Source organism: Nyctereutes procyonoides, unplaced genomic scaffold (genome assembly GCF_905146905.1).
Source record: "Nyctereutes procyonoides isolate TBG_1078 unplaced genomic scaffold, NYPRO_anot_genome, whole genome shotgun sequence".
NCBI classification, from domain to species: Eukaryota; Metazoa; Chordata; class Mammalia; order Carnivora; family Canidae; genus Nyctereutes; species Nyctereutes procyonoides.
In genome coordinates, this window is record NW_026575041.1 from 17057626 (window position 1) to 17081363 (window position 23738).

General features: G+C 36.4%; 1 protein-coding gene across 3 annotated transcripts in view; it reads left to right on the forward strand.

The window, feature by feature from the left end:
• Positions 1-742: 742 nt before the first annotated feature.
• The window catches only part of NAALAD2 (N-acetylated alpha-linked acidic dipeptidase 2), a 59780-nt gene continuing 36784 nt past the window's right edge, over positions 743-23738 (forward strand). Inside the window, exons 1-8 of one of the 3 annotated variants that reach the window (XM_055320314.1) lie at positions 743-1013; positions 1887-1998; positions 11751-11937; positions 13464-13565; positions 16090-16215; positions 18079-18265; positions 21426-21519; positions 22966-23064. In XM_055320314.1, the coding sequence (XP_055176289.1) occupies positions 932-1013; positions 1887-1998; positions 11751-11937; positions 13464-13565; positions 16090-16215; positions 18079-18265; positions 21426-21519; positions 22966-23064 (989 nt within the window). In that variant the 5' untranslated portion in view covers positions 743-931. Of the gene's footprint in view, positions 1014-1886; positions 1999-11750; positions 11938-13463; positions 13566-16089; positions 16216-18078; positions 18266-19148; positions 19354-21425; positions 21520-22965; positions 23065-23738 lie in introns of those variants that run through there. The other 2 variants (XM_055320313.1, XM_055320315.1) reach the window with 2 other exon arrangements.

Here is a 23738-nt window from a genome sequence, read left to right on the forward strand (position 1 = left end):
TAATTCTTTCAGTGGCTCTTGCTGTATCCATTTATCTGCTCTCAACGTTGCTTTAAGTGGAGACTTCCAGAAAACATACATGACTCCAGGTTTGTTTTTTAAAGGAGAACCTTTCTCTTCTAGGTAGGACTAAGTGCCAATAAACATTTTGGTTGACTACTTTCCAAACTTAAACTTCACTAAAATGGAGTGAGGAGGCCAGAGGTGGACGCTCTCACACTCTACCACTCATCCACAATTTTAGATGCCAATGAGGAGAGATGTCCTTTGCAAGGGGATACCGCTTTACTTTCCAGCAGGAGGAAGAAAGGTTTTTCTCCTCCCCCAGCAACAGCTTAGCCAATGAGAGACTGTCACAACGCAGCCAATGAAAAGCCGCTGTACTTTAAACTCCTATGTTACTCCAATGGACATCTTGTTCACAAGAGCCCTCCGAAATGCCTTTCCTCTATAAAAGACTGTCCAGCTGCTTTGTTTTCCCCTCTTGCCTGTGGTTTTGCAGTAGTGTGCATGTTTGGAATTGTAATTTTGTGCTATTCTCGACCCATTTTTGTTGGTACAATAACATAGTTTCATTTTTAAGGTTAACAGTTGAGCTCTTTAGGAAAACACTAGGGATATTTTTTGTTCATTAGCCACCTCCTCCCTTTCCCCACAGCGGACTGTCCTGATTACTTGCAGAATCAACATTAGGGAAGTTGCAGGCCAGCAGGAAGGCTGTTTCCTCCCGTTGCCGGACTTCCTCTCCCCCCCCCTTGGGCCCCCTGGGGACCAGAGGGCGGGTAGTTGTTCCCCCTGGCCTGGAGGGCGGGGGCGCTGCGGCGGGGCTCCGCAGAAAGCCCGCGGGCACCACCGCCTCCATCGTGCTCTCTGCGTCTGCAGGCTAGAGGCCGGCTCCTTCCGGAACCCCAAGCTCTGTCCCCAGGGAGCCATGGCGACGTCCAGGGCCTGTCTCTACCTTTGGATGTGCGTGGCTGCAGCGCTGGCGTCTTTCCTGGCGGGCTTTATGGCGGGTAAGTGCGCTCCCCCTCCCGGCGCGGGGCTGGCGCTGCTCCCTGCCACGCTGGGGAGCAAGGAGAGAAAGCCCGGGGGGCTGCGTGCTGGCCTCCCTGAGCCCCCGGCCCCTGGCCACCTCCACGGGGTCCAGCCCAACTGGAAACCGAACGGAATGCATTTGACCTTCTTAATGAAGTGTGACCGACCTTCAAGTTTATGAAAGGTTCAGGGAGTTCAGCACACTTGTCAAGAGCCCTGCGGTCAGGGCTGTCCCTATCCGCAGGGGTGAAAACGCGGTTTCGTTTACAAGCACTGTTAGTGCATGGACCGCACTGCAGAAACTGCCCTTCCGTAGCCATTTGCTAATTAAACATTTGTGTGAGGTTTCTTGTGTGTCAGGCATTGGGCTATGGACTAGATCGCCCCAAGGAGAACAAGAAAATTAGAGGCCCTTGCCTTGATGCATTTCATGTAGGAAAGTGAAAAGAATATCTTTGATAACACTGTTCTGTTTTGTTTTTTAAGATGTTATTTATTCATGAGAGAGAGAGAGAGAGAGGCAGAGACACAGGCAGAGGGAGAAGCAGGCTCCATGCAGGGAGCCCGATGCGGGACTCGATCCCGGGTCTCCAGGATCACGCCCTGGCCTGAAGGCGACGCTAAACCGCTGAGCCACCGGGCTGCCCCATAACACTGGTTTTAACCAACTCAGAATTACACTGCATGGTAGAATCTGAAGGATTTCTGCGTTTAATATGAACATTTTTGTAAAGCTACCCTTCAGCTATTTAAGGACTTTTTTTTTTTTTTGGCTTCTAATTTTTATAAAAGTCAAAAGCAATTATCTACGTACATATGGTAAGTTTATGTGTGTGCATTCTCTCCCCTAGGCTGGTTTATTAAGCCTTTGAGAGAAACCACCACTTCACTCCCCTATCATCAAAGTATACGGTGGAAACTGGTATCTGAGATGAAAGCTGAAAATATTAAATCATTTCTTCGGTAAGTTTGTTTTGATGTTTGCTCTTAAAATGTTTAAAATATTGCAAAGGAGAAGTGTATTACAACTAATTTTATTCATGTGGGTAATCTGTGTGAAATTATATGATCTCACATTGATTTATGGTAGCTTAAAATGTCCCTCTGAACTATCCAGGGTAAAATGAATTTGCAGGAGTGAGTGTTTCTTCTCTAACTTCATCTACAGAAAAAGTACCGGGTTGCTTTATTAAGAGATGTTTCAACTACATGTAACTTTAGACTGCAAGTGAATGTTATTTCTTCCTTATGCCTGGGTTCAATCAGCAATTTTATTTAAAGGTCCCATTCTGTCAGGAAGACTTAGATGGTTGTAAAATTAGATTTAAGGGAAGGGAGATTAAAGTTTCAGAATGTCTGTCACAAATTAAACCTTTGTCCCACATTGCAAATACAAGTAACACAAATTAGACAAAATAAGATGAAAAGGATCAGTGCAAAATTCCTGAAATGCTAAGAATGCATTTGCCATACAACTTAGCAATTTTTACCCTTGGGCATTTATGCTGGAGAAATGAAAAACTATGATCACGTAAAACCTGTACACCAATGTTAATAGACAGCATTAATCATAATATCCAAAAACTGAACATAAATGTCCCTCCATCGGTGAAAAGTTAAACTATAGTAGTTAATCCTATACATTTTTCTTTTTTTTTTTTAAATTTTTTTTAATTTTTATTTATTTATGATAGTCACACACAGAGAGAGAGAGAGGCAGAGACACAGGCAGAGGGAGAAGCAGGCCCCATGCACCAGGAGCCTGACGTGGGATTCGATCCTGGGTCTCCAGGATCGCGCCCTGGGCCAAAGGCAGGCGCCAAACCGCTGCGCCACCCAGGGATCCCCTACATTTTTCTTTTTAAAAATTGCTTTTACTTTAAGCCATTTGCACTTGCAAGTTAATTTTAGAATCACCTTCTGAATTCCTACAAAAAAATCCTGCTGGAATTTTTATTAAAGTTGCATCAATCTATAGATGAATTTGGAAGAGAAGCGACATCTTTAAAATATGGAGCCTTTCAGTCTCGTTATTCATTTGTCAGAGGGAGGTACTATAGTTTAACTTTTCACCAATGGAGGGACATTTATGTTCAGTTTTTGGATATTATGATTAATGCTGTCTATTAACATTGGTGTACAGGTTTTACGTGATCATAGTTTTTCATTTCTCCAGCATAAATGCCCAAGGGTAAAAATTGCTAAGTTGTATGGCAAATGCATTAGCATTTCAAGAATTTGTTTAACTGCTTTCTAGTATGGCTGTATCACTGTTTTCCATTCACATTATCATTCTTAATTTTACCAATTCTAATAAGTGCATAGTGATACCTCATTGTGGTTTTAGCTTGCAGGCCCCTAATGGGTGCTTGCTCATCATTTATATACCATCTTCAGTGAAATGTCTGTTCATGTCTTTGACCTATTTTCTATTTGGGTAATTCTGTTTTTTGTATTTTTGCTATTGAACTTTGAGAGTGCTTTATATTTTCTGGATAAGGCTTTTGTTGTCTTTGTGACATTTAAATAGTTTTCTGTTTGTCTCTTCATGTCTTTTTTTAAAATTTTATTTATTTATTCATGATAGTCACACACAGAGAGAGGCAGAGGGAGAAGCAGGCTCCATATAGGGAGCCTGACACGGGATTGGATCCCAGGTCTCCAGGATCGCTCCCTGGGCCAAAGGCAAGCGCTAAAGCACTGCGCCACCCAGGAATCCCGTCTCTTCATGTCTTAACAAGGTTATTTGTAGATTAGATGTTTTAAATTTTAATGAGGTCCAATTTATTGCTTTTTCCTTTTATGGATCAGATACTTGGGTTCAGATCTAAGATCTCTTGAACTAGATCTCTTTTCCCTTCTCTTCCCTCTGCCCACAAATTTTATACTTTACATTTTACATTAATTTTGTGATTTGAGTTAATTTTGTCATAAAATATAATGTTTGGTTGAGGTGCATTCTTTTGCCTATGGATGTCCAATCGCTTTGGCACTGTTTGTTGAAAGACTATTCTTCCACTTAATTGCTTTGCACCTTTGTTAAAAATCAGTTGGGCATATTTGTGTGAGTTTATTTCTAGATTCTCTATTCTGCTCTATTAATCTGTATGTCTGTTCTCTGCCAGCACCACATGGTCTTGATTATTGAAGCTATATAGTAAGCCTCAGCAATGTGTAGAATGATTCCTCCCATCTTATTTTTCTAAACAATTGTTTTAGCTATTCCATATCCTTTTCCTTTACATATAAAACATAGAATAAACATACGTCTACAAAAAACGTTGCTGAAATTTTTTTTTTTACCATGATTACACTAATCTTATAGAACAATTTGGGGGTACTTGACATTTTTCCTATGTCCAGTCTTCTAATCCATAAACATAGTAAATCTCTCCAGTTATTTAGGTCTTCTTTGTTTGCTTTTATAACGTAATTTTCAGGATGCAGACCCTGGATGTGTACTATTCGATTTACATCCAAGTATTTAATTTTCTTTGGAGGAATTGTAAGTCATTGTGTTTAATTTCAGTTTCCACATGTTTGTTAATATATAGAGGTACTGTTGATTTTTTTTGTATTAAAAAAAAACTGTAGTTTTTTGCATCCTGTAGTCTCTCTGAACTCATGTCTTTAGGAGTTTCTTGTTGATTCATTGGGATTTTCTATGTAGACAATCATGCTATTTTCAAATAGGGACAATTTTATTACTACCCTTCCAAATTGTATGCATTTTAAACTTGGGTTTGTTTTGTTCTTATTGCGCTGACTGAAATCCAATAGTATTTCTTTTTTGTTGGTTTCTAATCTTAGAGGGAAAGCATTTAGAGTTTCATAATTGTGATACTGTCTATAGATTTGTTGTAAATGCTCTTTATTTAGTGAAGGAAATTCCCCTGTATTCAAAATTGCTAAAAGATTTTTATCATGAATGGATATTGACTGTCAAAAAGTTATTTTTCTGCATCAATTTCTCTGATCATGTTTTTTTTCTTTACCTGGTTAGGAATCTAGCGATTCCTTTACTGATTTTTGGAGGCCTAGGGATCAAATTATATCAAGAAGGGAGTCACAATCTCCAAGAGTGCAAAAGTGTATATTTTTCCCATTAATCATGTAAACTTTTGCTTTTTATATTATGAAGATTATTTATAGGACAGAATTACCCTTTTATCTTCATGAAATGTCCTTTTCTTTGGTAACTGCTATCTTTAAGTCTATGTTATTTGGTATAAATATTGCCACTTCAGCCTCCTTACATTTACATTTACATGGTGATCTTCCATCTACTTTTAATCTACCAGTTTGTTTAGAATTAAAATGTACCTTCAGTAGAGAGCATTTAATTGCCACGTGGTATTTAATATATTTTGGTCATCTTAAAGTGTATCATCCTCTGTAGACAGCAGATAGTAGCAATTTGCTATTATATTCCTTCTGGTAATCTATGCCTTTTAATTTGAGTATTTAGTCCCTTAACAAATAATATAACCATTGATATGGTTAAACTTAGCTCTACTAATTTATTGTTTTCTGTTTACTCTATTTTTGTTCCTTCTCATCTTCTGCCACCTTTTTAGTAAAAATTTATTTCAGATAATCTTTTGCTTATACATTCTTACATTGTTTTTTTTTTTTGTTTGTTTTTGTTTTTTTAGTAGATGCTCTGGTCCTTATGTCATACATCTATAACTTATAACTCTTCACTCAATTCTTATTTTTGCACAACTTAACATACAATAGAGAACTCACATTTCTATATTGCCATTTATCCTCTCCTCTATTATCCTTTATATTAGAGCTGTCAAAAGTATCTTATCTACAATGCAATATAAACCTTGAAAAGTAATTTTTCATTGACCACATATGTATTGAAAGCCAATTAAAAATTAGCATTTTATATCTTATTTCCAGTGATCTTCATTTGTTTTTGAAAATTTGGGTTATCCCACGGTATTTCTATTTAGTCTGAATAACTTTCTTAAGCATTTTCTATAATGTGGGGTCCAGTGGTGACAAATACTTAGTTTTTCTGTCTATAAAATCCTTACTAAATCAGTTTTTGAAGCATAATTTTCCTGGATATGGACTTTTAAGATGATTTTGTTTTCTTCTCCTTTCAGAAATTTCAATGCTTTTTCATTGTCTTCTGTCTAATATTGGCATCTTATGAGAAGTTTATAGTTATTCAAGTTATATAACATACATCATTTTGTCTTTAATTTTGAGTAGTTTTACTATGTGCCTAGGTATAGTTTTAGTCAAATTTATTCTGTTTATGGCCCTCTGAGATTCTTGACTTTGTAAACTTATATCTTTCACTAAGGTAGGAAGGTTTTACTCATTATTTCTTAAAATTTTCTGCACTATTCTCTTTTCCCCTTCCAAGACTCCATTTAAACCCTAGAATCAAATAGAGTGAATACAGTATGGTGTGTTTCCTCCTGATTTAATGAGGTCATGAAGTTCCATCTTAAATTCCATGGATGAACTAGAGCAAACTATAGTAATAAGGTATGAAGACGACTATACTATTTTATGAAATTGAGCTGATTTATGATGGAGGTGCATTAGATATTAGGAAGCAAGTTTTGAAGTGCTCATTTAGAGATAAAATAATCAGTAGGCAGTTAGGATGCATGTCATTTAAAGAGTGACTCAGTCTTTATTTTTCCTCCAATGCAGTAAAATGGCAGAATATTTTATCAGTTAAAACAGAATGCTTGTCTTTTACACAATTTAAAATATCAGGTATAATGTTAACACTGTTGAACTCTGTCTGCAGTGTATCATGATGTGTCTGAAAGAAGTCACCTAGAAAATTACATGTCAGAAGCAAAACTTAGTAATGTTCTAAGTAATGTTCTTAGTTCTTAGTAAACTAAGTAATGTTCTAATGTTCAAAATAATAAAATGTTTATTTTATCTCTATTACCCTTTAATATGTAATACAGCATAAGGTGATAAGTAATAGTTTATATGATTGTATTTTTGTTTTTTTGGGTTTTTTTTAATAAATTAATTTTTATTGGTGTTCGATTTACCAACATACAGAATAACACCCAGTGCTCATCCCGTCAAGTGTCCCCCTCAGTGCCCGTCACCCATTCACCCCCACCCCCCGCCCTCCTCCCCCTCCACCACCCCTAGTTCATTTCCCAGAGTTAGAAGCCTTTATGTTCTGTCTCCCTTTCTGATATTTCCCCCACATTTCTTCTCCCTTCCCTTATATTCCCTTTCACTATTATTCATATTCCCCAAATGAATGAGAACATACACTGTTTGTCCTTCTCTGATTGACTTACTTCACTCAGCATAATACCCTCCAGTTCCATCCACGTTGAAGCAAATGGTGGGTATTTGTCGTTTCTAATGGCTGAGTAATATTCCATTGTATACATAGACCACATCTTCTTTATCCATTCATCTTTTGATGGACACCGAGGCTCCTTCCACAGTTTGGCTATTGTGGACATGGCTGCTAGAAACATCGGGGTGCAGGTGTCCCGGCGTTTCATTGCATCTGAATCTTTGGGGTAAATCCCTAACAGTGCAATTGCTGGGTCGTAGGGCAGATCTATTTTTAATTCTTTGAGGAACCTCCACACAGTTTTCCAGAGTGGCTGCACCAGTTCACATTCCCACCAACAGTGTAAGAGGGTTCCCTTTTCTCCACATCCTCTCCAACATTTGTTGTTTCCTGCCTTTTTAATTTTCCCCCTTCTCACTGGTGTGAGGTGGGATCTCATTGTGGTTTTGATTTGTATTTCCCTGATGGCAAGAGATGCAGAGCATTTTCTCATGTGCATGTTGGCCATGTCTATGTCTTCCTCTGTGAGATTTCTTTCATGTCTTTTGCCCATTTCATGATTGGATTGTTTGTTTCTTTGCTGTTGAGTTTAATAAGTTCTTTATAGATTTTGGAAACTAGCCCTTTATCTGATATGTTATTTGCAAATATCTTATCCCATTCCGTAGGTTGTCTTTGAGTTTTTGACTGTATCCTTTGCTGTGCAAAAGCTTCTTATCTTGATGAAGTCCCAATAGTTCATTTTTGCTTTTGTTTCTTTTGCTTTCGTGGATGTATCTTGCAAGAAGTTACGGTGGCCAAGTTCAAAAAGGGTGTTGCCTGTGTTCTCCTCTGGGATTTTGATGGAATCTTGTCTCACATTTAGATCTTTCATCCATTTTGAGTTTATCTTTGTGTATGGTGCAAGAGAGTGGTCCAGTTTCATTCTTCTGCATGTGGATGTCCAATTTTCCCAGCACCATTTATTGAAGAGACTGTCTTTCTTCCAGTGGATCGTCTTTCCTCCTTTATCGAATATTAGTTGACCATAAAGTTGAGGGTCCACTTCTGGGTTCTCTATTCTGTTCCATTGATCTATGTGTCTGTTTTTGTGCCAGTACCACACTGTCTTGATGACCACAGCTTTGTAGTACAACCTGAAATCTGGCATTGTGATGCCCCCAGATATGGTTTTCTTTTTTAAAATTCCCCTGGCTATTCGGGGTCTTTTCTGATTCTACACAAATCTTAAAATAATTTGTTCTAAGTCTCTGAAGAAAGTCCATGGTATTTTGATAGGGATTGCATTAAACGTGTAAATTGCCCTGGGTAACATTGACATTTTCACAATTGATTGTATTTTTAGAGTTGGCTTTTTTCTTTACCTCCAACTGAATACAGAAATTGTACACCAAGAATGACAAGAATAGATGTAGAGTGAGATACATTGAATTGAATTAGGAACTCAAGATTTTAATGAATGAGGAAGAGTGACCCACAGTTTTTTTTTTCTTTTTTTTTAAAGATTTTATTTATTTATTCATGATAGGGAGTGGGGCAGAGACACAGGCAGAGGGAGAAGCAGGCTCCATGCCAGGAGCCCGACCCGGGACTCAATCCCGGGACTCCAGGATCACATCCTGGGCCAAAGGCAGGTGTTAAACCACTGAGCCACCCAGGGATCCCTCTGACCCACAGGTTTAACAGCTTCCAGAAGGTATAGGTGGTAACTTTTGGTGTGAGATTTAAAAGAGTCATTATTTTTTTAAATGATTTTCTTTTTTTCTTTTTAAATATTTTATTTATGAGAGAGAGAGAGACAGACACATAAGGGAGAAGTAGGGCCAGGATCACAACCCGAGCCAAAGGCAAATACTCAACCACTGAGCCACCCAGGTGCCCCCTGAAAGAATCATTATTTTTGAAAGAACTCCTAGCACATCTTCTAGCCCTGAGATATGTGGGGGCATGGGAAATAAAACAGCTTGCAAGTGAGCAGGGTCCTCCGAGGAAACCAGTTAAGGCAAGGAAGTCAAGCAATCATTCAGAATGGTGGCTGAGGGTAAAAGAATTTTTTTTTTTTAAGAATTGTTGATCATACTTGTAGAAGGTTTATGATCAGTGAAAGAGCCCAGGAAGGAGAGGTGTTCAAGATTGGGTTCTTGATTCTATTGTAGTGGGAAGAATTTGATATCTCCCCAGCCTCAACTGTTGAGTATTCATTCTCCTTCATGTATTCAGTAAGGTTTATCTCCTTTCCAGCCCAGGAGTATCTTGACTGATCCATAATCCAGTCATTATAACTCTTCCTTCTGGTGATGTTTCTTTCATTTGAGAAGAGGTATATATTCTACTATGATCAATGAAATGAGAGGGAAGTTTCTGTGATCTTCTACTGTAAGTTTTCCTCTGTTAAAAGGAACACAGAAGAGGAAATAGATGTTCTTGTTTGTACATGTTTCTCCTGAGCATTGCAGTGTGAGTATATGATATCTGGAACTGTACCCACCTTGGGACCATAACGAGAAATTTAGAAATGAACTAAAGGATGTTATATCTGTGGCTCTTTTTTTTTTTCCACTTCTTTATTCCATTTCAGTGGGTTCTTTCTTTTTTAAGAGTGAGAGAAAGAGGGCACACGCATGCGAGTAAATATGTGGGATGAGGAGGAGAGGCCAAGGGGCTGAGGGAGAGAAAGAGAAAGAATCTTAAGCAGGTTCCATGACCAGCACAGAGCCTGACAGGAGGCTCAATCTCACAACCCTGAGATCATGACCTAAGCTGAAATCAAGAGTCTGATGCTTCACTGACTGATCCACCCAGGCTCCCATTAGTGGGTTCTTTAAAAGATGGACGGCAAAAGTTCATGGTTAATCCTTCATTATTAATTATAAGAATGTTATCTGCTTACTGTAGAAAATAAAACAATAAATTATATAAAGTAGAAATATCTCAAGCCCTACTTTTTAAATGCATAAGAAATAACTTCTGTCTATAAATAAAATAATATTTTTTAAAACAACTTTTGTAAGGTATTCAATATCCATAACCTGTAGATTTCATTTAATGATCTAGAAAGGGAAAACTGCACAGAGAAGATACTGGAGGAGTCCTAATGGATAATGAATAGCTTGCAGTGGGAAAATGGAATGAAAGAAGTGGTGATAGAGACTCAAGTAGGTGGGACAGTATTTATGTCTCAGAGAAGACCTTGTGCAAAGGTAGTAGGTAGTTGCTGCAGGAGAAAAAGGAGTCTACCAAATGCTTTAGGGTGGAGAATTTTATACACAGAGTGGTGGGAAATGAAAATGGAAAGGTAGAAGTGTGGGTCAGATGAAAAAGATACACCATTGGTGTATACACCAATACACCATGTTTGAGTGTGAACTTTATAAAAATGCACAGTGTAGGGAGCAATACAAGGAGTTCAGGCAATTAAATAATATCAGTTGAATGATTTCAAATTATCGCTGTTTCTCAAGGTCAGACAACTATGACTTTTGTATTTTAGTCCCAGAATTTAATGACTATGAAGTTATGAACAAGTTATTTAACTATTCTCTCAATTTCCTTATTTGCAAAATGAGGACAATGGGAGAAGGGTTGGGAAGATTCATTGAGTTGACCCAGGTGAAAGTGCCTGGTCACATGTCTGGCATGCAGTTTTCAGTGAATGTCAATTATCCTTTACTGCCTGTCTTTTGTTGGTTGTCCCATGGTTGATTAAAAACCCAATTTAGAGAAGTATTATTATTTTACTGAAAGGGAGGGTAGGGTGGAGAGTGGGAGGGGTGAGAAAATATTTTAAAAATATTATTTACTCTCATGTAAAATGAATCTATATAAAAACTACTTTTGTGAGGCCACTTAAATGCTACAACACGTTTATACTCAGAACCAAGAGAACATTGCCTAAATTCAGTTAAATAAATATGTTGTATAATTTCCAGGTAACAGGGAGGAAGGTAATATAAAATGAAAATGTATGGACTTTTAACCTCAGTGAAATTATTACACAATTGAATAGACATAACAAGACAACAGTTGAGGTATACATTAGATTGCCCAGCTGGTCTATGGCAAACATGATGAACGGCCCCCTGCTGCCCAAAATGTCCTAACTGATGATGAGCAAGGAGAAGCACCAGTGGTATAGAGGCCTGACTTTCTTCCAAGGTGTCTTCTCATACCTGCTGATTACATGTGTTTACCATGGAATATGTTCTTTTCTGGGGAAGCATAATGTGAAAATCGTAGTTACAAATAATTTTTAAATTGGCATACCTATAATTTGCTATTGCTAGCTATTTTTTAATCTTTGATGTAGAAATGATAATACCTAAAAGACGAGGGATGCTTCTAGAATAATCCTTAGGCATATTGTCTGAATATGGTCTTTAACTCCCACTTGTATTTTATTTTCATGTAGTTCTTTTACAAAGCTTCCTCATCTGGCAGGAACAGAACAAAATTTACTTCTTGCTAAGAAAATCCAAACCCAGTGGAAGAAATTTGGACTGGATTCCGCCAAGTTGGTTCATTATGATGTCCTCCTATCCTACCCCAATGAGACAAATGCGAACTATATATCAGTCATGGATGAACATGGGATTGAGGTGATGTGGAATTATTGGTACTCTTTGTATTTTGTAACCCCAGTTTATGTGAATTGGGATACAGGGTCAAGTAAAAACAGAAATTTGGTAATAGTGCAGTGGAACTCCTACTTTTTAGAAGAGTTGATAAGTTGTAAACTAATTATTCAGTGTTTACTGTGTTAGGCACAGTGCTAAATCTTGAAGCCAGAAGGAAGCCTAGGAACATGATTCCTTTGCTTTAACTAAGGCAGGGCAGATGTTGGAACACATAATTTTAAATCGATATGGTTAAGTATTATGAAGAGTATGGTTTGGGTTCTTTACACAGAAAAGTTTCACTTCAACTAGCATGGACTTAGATTAGGCTTCTTGAAAGAAAACTTTCCTGATATGTGAGTCATGAAAGATCCTAAGGATTTAACAACATGAAAAAACAAAGGAAAAGAATTCAAGGCAGAAAAAAATACCAGCTAACGTTTGGAGACCTATAACTACCTTAGTATTATTGAGGAATTTAAACATTTTCTGTATTTCAAAAATGTGAAGTATAAAGTAGGCCACAATAAGAGATAAACCAGTATTTATGTTTTGGGGACAGATCATAGGAGGGCTTATACATTGTCCTAAGGGGCTTAGAATCCAACTTCAGTCAATGGAAACCATTGACAAGTCCTAAGCAATGGAAGAATATGGCTAGAGAGGCATTCTTTAGATAGTTTGGATCATCTGCAGGTTAGACCTTGACTAGGTAAAAAGTTCAAGTCTTAAGAGAATAGTCTAGGTGAAAGATGATGAAGCCCTAAATGACGATGTTAGTAGGAATGAGGAAGGATGATCTAAGAAGTAATTAGGAAGCAACATTAGTGGGAATTGATTAGTAATTAATTGGAGGAAGGATATGAAGACAGAGTTCAGGATGACTCCTATGTGGCTGGAATGGGTATCTGAGTAATGATGCAATTCAAAATAGCAAGGAATGCCAAGCAAGAAGTAGGCCTGTGGTGAGGGATGATAAATTCAAAATTTGACATGTTGAGTTTGGACATCCCAGCTGAAATAACCGTCAGGCCCTTAAATACACGTATCTGAAAAGGAAAGCTTTCTAAGCATTTGGGCTATGGACAAAATTTTGGGAGTCAATGAAATCTCATAGGAAGGGAGTATAAAATGAGGCAGACAGTGGACTGGGGATAAAACACAGGAAACATTATTTAAATACATTTGAATTAAAAGAGGTCCAAAAAAATTGGAAAGGAATCATTGGAACAGGAGGAGGAAAATCATGGGGGTGTCACCTTCACAGCCCTGTTTTTATGTGGGAACTTCTAGTCACCTGAGACTGCATGTATTTCTAGAAGTTGCTACTATTTTGAAGGCAGTAATAATAATAAAGCTCTTCTTCACTGTTGCCAGTGGAATTTACCTGATTAATTATTGAGCCTAGTTTTAGAATATTCTGTCGTAAGTGTATACTTGAGGGCATTATTCTTTAATAACAATCTGGAATGTTTCTCTCCAACTGCATGTGTTCCAATTCTTGCTAGATTTTCAATACCTCCTATCTTGAGCCACCACCAGATGGATATGAGAATGTTACAAATATTGTTCCACCATATAACGCTTTCTCAGCCCAAGGCATACCAGAGGTAAACCAAGACTTGTTTACTCAATTCTTTAAGCCTTCCTTTGTTATTTAAAGCCTATGTAGAGGACTAAAACCAAGAAGATTAGGTGAATCATTCATGCTGATCCACATTTTGAGATTCAGTCCTATGAACACCCTTTCTAAAAATAATTTGAGGGAAAAAAAAAAAGAAATACATAAAAATCATAGCCTGATGAAGCAGATGCCGCTCTGAAATAACAAAGAAGCTGCTGAACTCATCTTTAATTTAGTTATGTCAGTAGATGTTTTTATAAGCTCTTTTCTTTTGTTTATAGTTTGATTTTTTTTTCATAGATTTATAGAACTGGTTTTATAGATCATACCATAGAAGTTCTTAAATTAATACTATGTTTGAAAATTAAACATGTTTAGGATTTCTTTTTCCTTTTAAAAATCCTCTTTGTAAAAAAAAAACAAAAATCCCCTTTGTTTCACTCGCCTCTCCCCCTTCAATCTGTCTCTTCTCTGGCAACCCTCAGCTTGTTTTGTATTTTAGAGTCTGTTTTTTTGCTTAGATTCTGCATGTAATTGAAATCATATGGCATTTGTCTTTCTCAGACTTATTTCTCTTAGCATAATACCCTCTAGGTCTATCCATGTTGCAAATGGCAAGATCTCACGCTTTTTTTATGGCTGAGTAACACACATACACCACTTCTTCCTTATCCATTCATCTATCAATGAGCACTTGGGTAAATAATGATGCAGTAAATATAAGGGTGCATTTTTTTAAATTAGTGTTTTTGCTTTTTTTCGGGAAGTACCCAGTAGTAGAATTATTGGATCATATGGTATTTCTATTTTTAACTTTTTGAGGAGCTTCCGTACTGTTTTCCACAGTGGTCGCACCAACTTACATTCCTACCAACAGTATGCAAGGATTTCTTTTTTCTCTACATCTTTGCCAACACCTGTTACTACCTTTTTGATACTAGCCATTCTGACCCATGTGAGGTAATATCTCATTGTGGTTTTGATTTGCATTTCCCTGATGGTTAGTAATGTTGAGAATGTTTTCATGTGTCTGTTGCCAATCTGTTTATGTTCTTTAGAAAATGGTCTATTGAGGTATTTAGCCATTTGAATTAGATTATGTATGTATGTTATTTAGTTTTTGGTATTGGGTTATATAAAGTCTTTATATAGTTTGGATATTAACCCCTTACCAGATATATCATTTGCAGCTATCTTTCTCCTTTTTAGTTTTGTTTATGGTTCTTCTAGTGATGCAAAAGCTTTTTATTTTGATGTAATCCCAATAGTTTATTTTTGCTTTTGTTTCCCTTCCCCAAGGAGACATATCTAGAAAAAGGTTGTTAAGGCTCATGTCGAAGAAATTACTCCCCTACGTTTTCTTCTAGGGGTTTTATGGTGTCAGGTCTCATGTTTAGTTTATTTTTGTGGATGGTTTGAGAAAAGTGTCTTGGTTTCATTCTTTGGCATATAGCTGTCCAATTTTCATAGCACCATTCTGGAGAGACTGTTTTTCTTCACTGTATATTCTTGCCTCCTTTGTCATAGATTGATTGGATAAGTGTGGGTTTACTTCTGGACTTTGTGTCTGTTGTCATGCCACTACTATGCTGTTTTGATTACTATGCCTTTGTAGTCTATCGTGAAATCTGGGATTGTGATACCTTCAGCTTTGTTCTTTCCCTTGCTCACATTGGCTATTGGAGGTCTTCTATAGTTCTTATACAAATTTTAGTATTACTTTTTGTAGTCCTGTGACAAAGGCTGTTGGTATTTTGATAGGGATTGTGTAGAATCTGTAGATTGCTTTGGAAAGTATGGAAATTTTAATTTAAATTTTAAATTTTAATTTTAAATTTTAATTAAGTATGGAAATGATATTCCAGTCTGTGGGCATGAAGTATCTTTCCATTTATTTGGGTCTTCAATTTCTTTTATCAGTATTTTATAATTTTCAGAGTATAGGTCTTTCAAATCCTTGGTTAAGTTTATTCCTAGGTATTTTATTATGTGGTGAAGTTATAAGTGGAATTGTTTAAAACATAGTTGGGGGCACCTGGGTGGCTCAGTGGTTGAGCATCTGCCTTCAGCTCAGGGTGTGATCCCAGAGTCCTGGGATCGAGTCCCATACTGGGCTCCCTGCAGGGAGCCTGCTTCTCCCTCTGCCTATGTCTCTGCCTCTCTCTCTCTGTCTCTCATGAATAAATAGATAAAATCTTTTTAAAAAATTAAAAAAATATATAGTTGGAATTTTTAAAATTATCTTTATTTCCTTCAGCTCCATATAGTCTGATAATCTCTTCAAAATAGAACACTGCTTAAAGTGTTATATATTGGCATTTTTTTTTAACTTTTCAAAGTATTGAAACATCTTCTAAAAACTTCTACAGAATTAGCATGGATCTGTTTTTCAAGCCCAATCCAGGATAGATAACTTTTGATGATATGGTATTGTGGAGCAAACTTATTCTATTGTTTTCTCTTTAATTAGCAGTATTCTGTATATTTTTAATTTTTTTCTTTTCTTACAGGGAGATCTCATATATGTGAACTATGCTCGTACTGAAGACTTTTTCAAACTGGAAAGAGAGATGAACATCAACTGCAGTGGCAAGATTGTTATTGCAAGATATGGAAAAATCTTCAGAGGAAATAAAGTATTGTATCATCTCCTCTTTTTCTAGAGAGAAGAGGATAGTGTATATCCTCTAAATGTGAATGATCAGCTTGCATCATGTTTTCCAGGATTACCTCAATATATGTATTTAACAAATCTTCCTATTTGTCATGGTTGCACAGGAAATCTGTTTTTATGTTACTTCACATACCTAGAAAAGGAAGTTACTTTTACTACAGAAACAAAATTTGTTTTTCGAGATTTTATGTAAACTGAAAAATGAAAGCTACCCTACATTACCCATTTTATTAGCCCAGACATGATCAATCTTAACAGTTTTTCTTAGACCTAATTCTGTGACATATAAATATAAATTTTTCCATATACTAGTTTTACATGTTATACTTTTTTTTTTTTTTTTTTTTTTTTTTTTTAATTTATGATAGTCACAGAGAGAGAGAGAGAGAGGCAGAAACATAGGCAGAGGGAGAAGCAGGCTCCATGCACCGGAAGCCCGACGTGGGATTTGATCCCGGGTCTCCAGGATCACGCCCTGGGCCAAAGGCAGGCGCCAAACCACTGCGCCACCCAGGGATCCCTACATGTTATACTTTAACAAAGATGGCATCAAATACTATATATAACTTTTTTTCCACTCAGCAATAATATATGGGTATCACTCCACGCTGAAACATTGAGAGTTGTATAATGTGTGGTTAAGAGTATAGGATTCTAGATCCATACAGCATTGATTCTGGTCTCATCTAGGTTCCTTGTTCTCTAGATCTTTTACTGTGAGCAAGTTATTTAATCTTTCTCTGCCCATGTTTCCTCATACATAAAGTGGGAATGCTAATAATACCACTAATCTCCTAGAATCCTTAAGACTAAATGACTTTGTTTGAAAGCACTTATGATAGTGATTGGTACTTAATTGATTCTCTATAGCTACTTAGTAGGTAAATACCTTGTTATTTTGGATGGGTACATAATACTTTCTAGAATTGATAAGCAGTTTAGCCATTCCTGTGTTGATCGATGCTTGGCTGGAATTTATTACTATTAAAAATAATCCATTGTGAACATACATTGTCTGTATGCACTTGAACATTTATGCAAAGGTTTTTGTAGTATGGAATCCTAGAAATTGGATGGCTGAATCAACATGTATGTTCTTTGAAATTTTTGGAAGGCGTTATCAAATTGCCCTTCAAAAAAGTTGTGGCAGATTGTACTCCCATTCATGTTGTAAGAAAGCTTTCTAAATAATGAATATGTTTTCATTAATCAAGACTGGTGGTAATCTGTCTTTTGCTACAGTATTTCTGGTAGTAAAGAATTCAGAATCTTGCAGGAAAGATTTTCCTATTTGTGGTCAATTTGGATTGTTAGAAAATGTTTACAAAACACAGTGGGCAATTTTTCACACACGCTGTATAGATCTTAAATTAGTTTAGTTTTATAAATATTTATATGATGTGCTAGACTTTGGAGGGTGGGTAGTTAAAAGGGAATGAGACATGGTCCGTTTTCTAAAAACACTCTCAGTCTGGCAAGGGAGAAAGATGTTTTAAAGACATACAATGGGTCATAGTATTTTAATATAACAGAAATATGTACAAAATAGAAGAGGTAGAAAAAAGGGAGACATTAATTTTGCAGTTTTAGTGACAATAGGAATGTTTCACAGAAGAGACAATAATTTGTTTGGAGTTGTATAGAATAAATGAGAGTTGTTAGCTCCCCCAGGAGATAAATTGTACTCGAGGCATAAAGAACTAAATGTGTAACAGCATGATAAAAAGTAGTGTCTTAAGTTCCTTACATTATTAAGTCGATTTTTCTCTTAAATGAATTAATCATTTGTCAGTTCTACATTATGGATTGCACATTGCCTCTGCAGGTTAAAAATGCCATGTTAGCAGGAGCCATAGGAATCATCTTGTACTCAGATCCAGCTGATTACTTTGCCCCTGCCGTACAGCCATATCCTAAAGGATGGAACCTTCCTGGAACTGCAGCGCAGAGAGGGAATGTGTTAAATTTGAATGGTGCTGGTGACCCGCTCACTCCAGGCTATCCAGCTAAAGGTAATGGATGGGCCTGTCACTGTTCACCCATTTTTGAAAAAATAGTACTTGCCTTTTATAGAAGTCATGAAAGCAAACGTCTACAGAATAATCTCAAAACTGTATGCAACTACGGTATTGTGGATAACTATTACCAGGAATTAAAAAAACATTTTCCACATAATACTTTTGTTTCAAATTTTCACGAGGTGTGGACATGGAGAGGGAAGGGTCAGTTGACTTTCCCTCTTCTTTGAGTAAAGGTGCAGAAATGCAGATCCCCATACCCAAACTAATATTGCTTTTACCAAACTAGAGCTTTGGTTTTCTGAATTGCTTAGTGATTTTATGCTTCTCTAGATCGTACATTTGTATTTTTTTTAATACCACTGAGTTTTTTGGTGTTTAAAATGTAAAATGTGAAAAGTTTTGACATCTGTGTAACTGTCTCCACAATTAAGATAATGAATATATCCATTACCCAAAAAGTTTTCACTCCTCTCTTTGTAATGCTTTCCTCCCAACCCTTCCTACCCACTCCCTGCCAATCCCTAGGCAACCACTAATCTGCTTTCTGTCAGCAGAATTGTTTTGAAATCCATCTGTGTTGATGTCTGTGTCAGTAGTTCATTCCTTTTTATGCTGAGCAGTATTTCATTGCATGGATATACTATTTGTTTATTCATTTATTGTAGGACATTTGGATTATTTTCAGTTTGGAGACTCTTGTACATAAAGCTGCTATGAACTCTTGTATACAAATCTTTGTACATATGTTTTTATTTCTCATAGGCAAATATATAGAAATGGAATGACTGGATAATATGATAGATGCATATTTAACTTTTGAAGAGATTTTCTTTTTTTTTTTTTTTTTAAAGATTTTATTTATTCATGAGAGACACAGAGAGAGAGAGGCAGAGACTTAGGCAGAGGAAGAAACAGGCTCCGCACAAGGAGCCTGATGTCAGACTTGATCCCAGGACCTCAGGATCACGACCTGAGCCAAAGGCAGATGCTCAACCACTGAGCCACCCAGGTGCCCCTTTGAAGAGATTTTCAAATTGTTTTCCGAAGTGGTTATGCATTTTACATCCTCGCAGCAGTGTGTGAGTGTTCCACTTGCTATATATTCTTACTACATTTAGTTTGGTCAGTCTTTTTAATTTTGCATTGTAATAGATATGTAATTCCTTCAAGTTACATTTTATTTCAAAGTTTTGGGGGGGCTATTCTAGGTCCTTTCCATGTGAATTTTAAAACCAGCCTATTAATTTGCACTGAAAAGCATGCTGGGAATTTGTTCGAGATTGAATTAAATCTATATGTCAATTTGGGGAGAATTGATATCTTATAAAATATTGAAGATTTTGATCTGCATGGCACAATTCTCCATTTACTTAGGTATTCCTTAATTTATATCAGCATGTTTGTAGTTTCACTGTACAGATCGTGCACATCTTTCACATTTATCCATATGCATTTCCTGGTTTTATGCTTTTCAAAAACACACTTTAAATTTTAATTTCCATACGTTCATTGCTAGTAAATTCTTTGTATTTGTGGAAGAAATAAATTGATCTTGTATCCTGCAAACTTGTTTAACTTACTAAGTAATTCTAGGAGGTTTCTGTGGATACCATCAGAGTTTTTACATAGATGATCATGTTTCCTGTGAATTCAGTTTTATTTCTCTTTTTCTAGTCTAGATGTCTTTTACTTTTTTAAACGTCTCTGTCATTGTATACTGACTAGTACGTCTCAGACATTGCTGGAAAAAAAACGGTGTTAGAGCAGATGTTCTTGCCTTGTTCCTTCCTCAAGCAGAAGAAATCCAGTCTTTCTCTGTTAAGTATAATATAGCTGCAGGTTTTATTTTAGGTTTTTTTTTTTGTCAGGTTTACCATTTACCCAAAGATACTGAAGTTCCCAAAGAGCTTTTGATTATGCAGATTTTATCTATGATTACATACCACATTTGATAGTAAAAATGAGTACAAATTCAACTTTTAAAATAGATATGTGGCTCTTTAGGTTGTTCATGTATTGTTAGGTGAGCTTTGGTAACTTGTTTTCCACGGATTTTGTCCATTCATCTAAGTTAAATTTAATAGAGTTCATAATATTTTCATTCTGTGTGTATTTGTGTGCATGCTCATGTGTGCTTATGCATGTGCAGGTTCTACAGTGATATTCTGTTCTTTATTCTTGATCATGGGATTTTTTTCCTGAACTTATTTGCTAGAGATTAATCAGTTTTATCAATTTTCAAAGAACCATGTTGCTGTTTCCTATTTCTCCTCATCTTTATTACGTTCTTTTCTCTGCTGCTTTTCCCATTTGCTCTTGTCTAGTTTTAAGGTGGAATATGATGTGATTTGACTGAAATCTTACTTTGTTTCTAAGATAGGTTATAGAACTATTTTGGCTAAAAGCCAAAGTCTCAATGAGGTTGTAAGTCTGACAATACTTTTCAGTCTTTTTATTTTTTTATTTTTATTTTTATTTTTTTTAAATATCATTAATTATTTTTTTTTAATTTTTATTTATTTATGATAGTCACATAGAATGAGAGAGAGAGGCAGAGACACAGGCAGAGGGAGAAGCAGGCTCCATGCACCGGGAGCCCGACGTGGGATTCGATCCCGGGTCTCCAGGATCGCGCCCTGGGCCAAAGGCAGGCGCTAAACCGCTGCGCCACCCAGGGATCCCCTTTTCAGTCTTTTTAAAGAGAATATTATATTACTATTTGAAAAATATTTTTATTATTTCCAAGATCTCATAAATTCCCTTTAATTTTTTTTCAGTTATACCTAGTTTCAGAATTTGGGACACGTTTTCCAGGCAGCTGGTTAAATGAAGCTTCTCTAGAAAGGATTCAAGATATTGATGAGGAAATAGAATACTCTTATAAAATTCAAGAGAATTTGTTGAAATGTCAAAAAAATTAGAAATTTATAATACCTACAGTTGATTTCACACTAAAATTTAAATGATTTCATTTCTTACTGTTGAATTAAATAGGTCATATTAGGTAAAACAATCATTGGCTTTGAGGGAACTTTAAATTTTGATATAATTTCAAACATGTAGTAAATCTAAGATAGGAATAAAAGAAATTTCTTTATACCCATGCTCAGATTCTTCAGTTGATTTCATTTTGTGCAATTAATTTCTGCAGAGTACACCTTTAGACTTGATGTCAAAGAAGGAGTGGGAATCCCCAAGATCCCTGTACATCCTATTGGGTATAATGATGCAGAAATATTACTACGGTATGATTTTCTAATTGGATATGAGATTTAAGATTTTACACTAATATGTCCATTTTCTCATCTACAACCAACGTAATCTAATAATGTTAAAAGTAGTCTAGTTGTATACTTGAAACCAATGTTATATGTCACTTATACCTCAATAAAATTTTTTTAACTTAAAGGAACAAAATAGGAAGATGAATTTTTAATAGAGTCTTGTATCAAAATAGCTCCTCAAGTAAGAATAACAGAGCACAATAGGAAATAGCAAGAAACCATTAGTCTGGTACAAATGAATGTCTTAATTACAAAACTGTGTCCAAAGATAAATACTGATTGGAGATTTTTCAAATATTTGGATTTTCTTGATATTTATTTGATGTTTGTACTTGACCTGTATTTTAAAAATATTACAGTGTCTGCCACTTATTAGATGTGTGAACTTGGACTAGCTACTTAATATTTCTCTGATTCAGTTTTCTTATCTGTGAAATGAGGAATAGTAATTGTTTCTCCTTGATAGGTTTATTAGGAGGAGGAGATGACATTCAATGCAAGCGTGTAAAGTATCTAGAATATAGTAAGCATTTAATTAATGTTTGCTATTTTTGCATTTATATTACTGATGTTGTTTCACAGATCTCCAAACTTTTATTTTTTTTAGATGTCTGTACCAATACAATTTAATAATTGCTTTATGAGTGCCTACTAGGTAATCAGCAGCTTCTCTAGAAATTAATTTCTTCTCCTTAACATGCCACAGATGCAGGATAGTTGGAGGTGACGATGTGAAGAAAGACCTGGAGTCTCAATGAATTTTAATCTAGGGGCCAGGGGGACGGAGACTCTGACTCAAACCGACTGGGACCTCAGACCCCAAGGCTTTGTCTCCTCCAGTTTTTATTAAGAGAGTCAGCAGGTTGGCTATAGGAATGATTAACTTTGGGAAGCAGCGAAAAACATGTTTACTTCAAAAGGTAAAAGAATAGGCTATTGACTCAAGCAGGGGGGAGCAGAGGAGCTTTATCTGGAGAACAATGTGGTCAAGATCAGTGTGCTGACTCTGGACCTCCCATATCCCCAGTGTGCTGAGGGCTAGGAGATTCAGTTCTCAGATAGGCTCTGCAGCTGGTTCCCCACATTAACACAGTCCTGGATTGCCTATTTTCAATATTTCCTATATCTAATGCTTCCCTACATAAAGTCAGAAGGAAGGAGGTTGATGTTTCTCATTTCCTCTCCCTATTTTTTTCCCCCAAGCCCTCTTATCACAGACATATTAAGTACTTAATCAATTTTGGCTCTCTTGCTAAAATGTAAGTTCCACAAAGGGAATATTGACAGTACTTGGCTCAATAAATATTTGTTAAATGTATAAATGAAATATCTCATCAAACTTCATGATTTCTTCTAAGAAATTGTGATGCTCAGCCTTTTTATGTCATTTTCCTTTTCTCTTGACAGTCACATGGGAGGAACTGGTCCACCAGATGACAGCTGGAAGGGAAGTCTTAATGTGCATTACAACATTGGGCCTGGCTTTGCAGGGCATGAGTCCTTCAGGTAATTTTATATTACTTTAATAGACTGGAAAAGTTTTATATGCTTAATGGAAAAATGTGAAGATAACTGCTCTGCCATGTTATATTTTGCTTATCTTTTTCTCATTTTTTCATAGTAAACACTTGATCATTTTATATCACTTAAGAATTACTGAGGGAATGATATATTGAATTCTTCCAATAGTGAGATCACAACCTTTATTTTTACAAAGTCTTAACCATGACTACATTTGAGTTTAGGTGAAGTAGGTAGTTAAAATGTTAAACCTAAACTTTTAAAACAGTGTTTCAGGGATCCCTGGGTGGCGCAGCGGTTTGGCGCCTGCCTTTGGCCCAGGGTGCGATCCTGGAGACCCGGGACGAATCCCATGTCGGGCTCCCGGTGCATGGAGCCTGGTTCTCCCTCTGCCTATGCCTCTGCCTCTCTCTCTGTCTCTCTCTGTGACTATCATAAATAAAAAATTTAAAAAAAAATAAAACAGTGTTTCAGATAACCCCATATTTCAAATGTAAGCATTCTGAAACTTACTTTAAGGGAGGGAGTACAAGAGAAGAGAGAAAGGAGCTCACATTTATTACTTACTGTGTAGGTGGGTTAAATGAGTTAAAATGGAAAAGCAAATAACTATTGTAAGGCTCACTGAATTAGCACTGTTGTAGAGGAGTGATCACAGA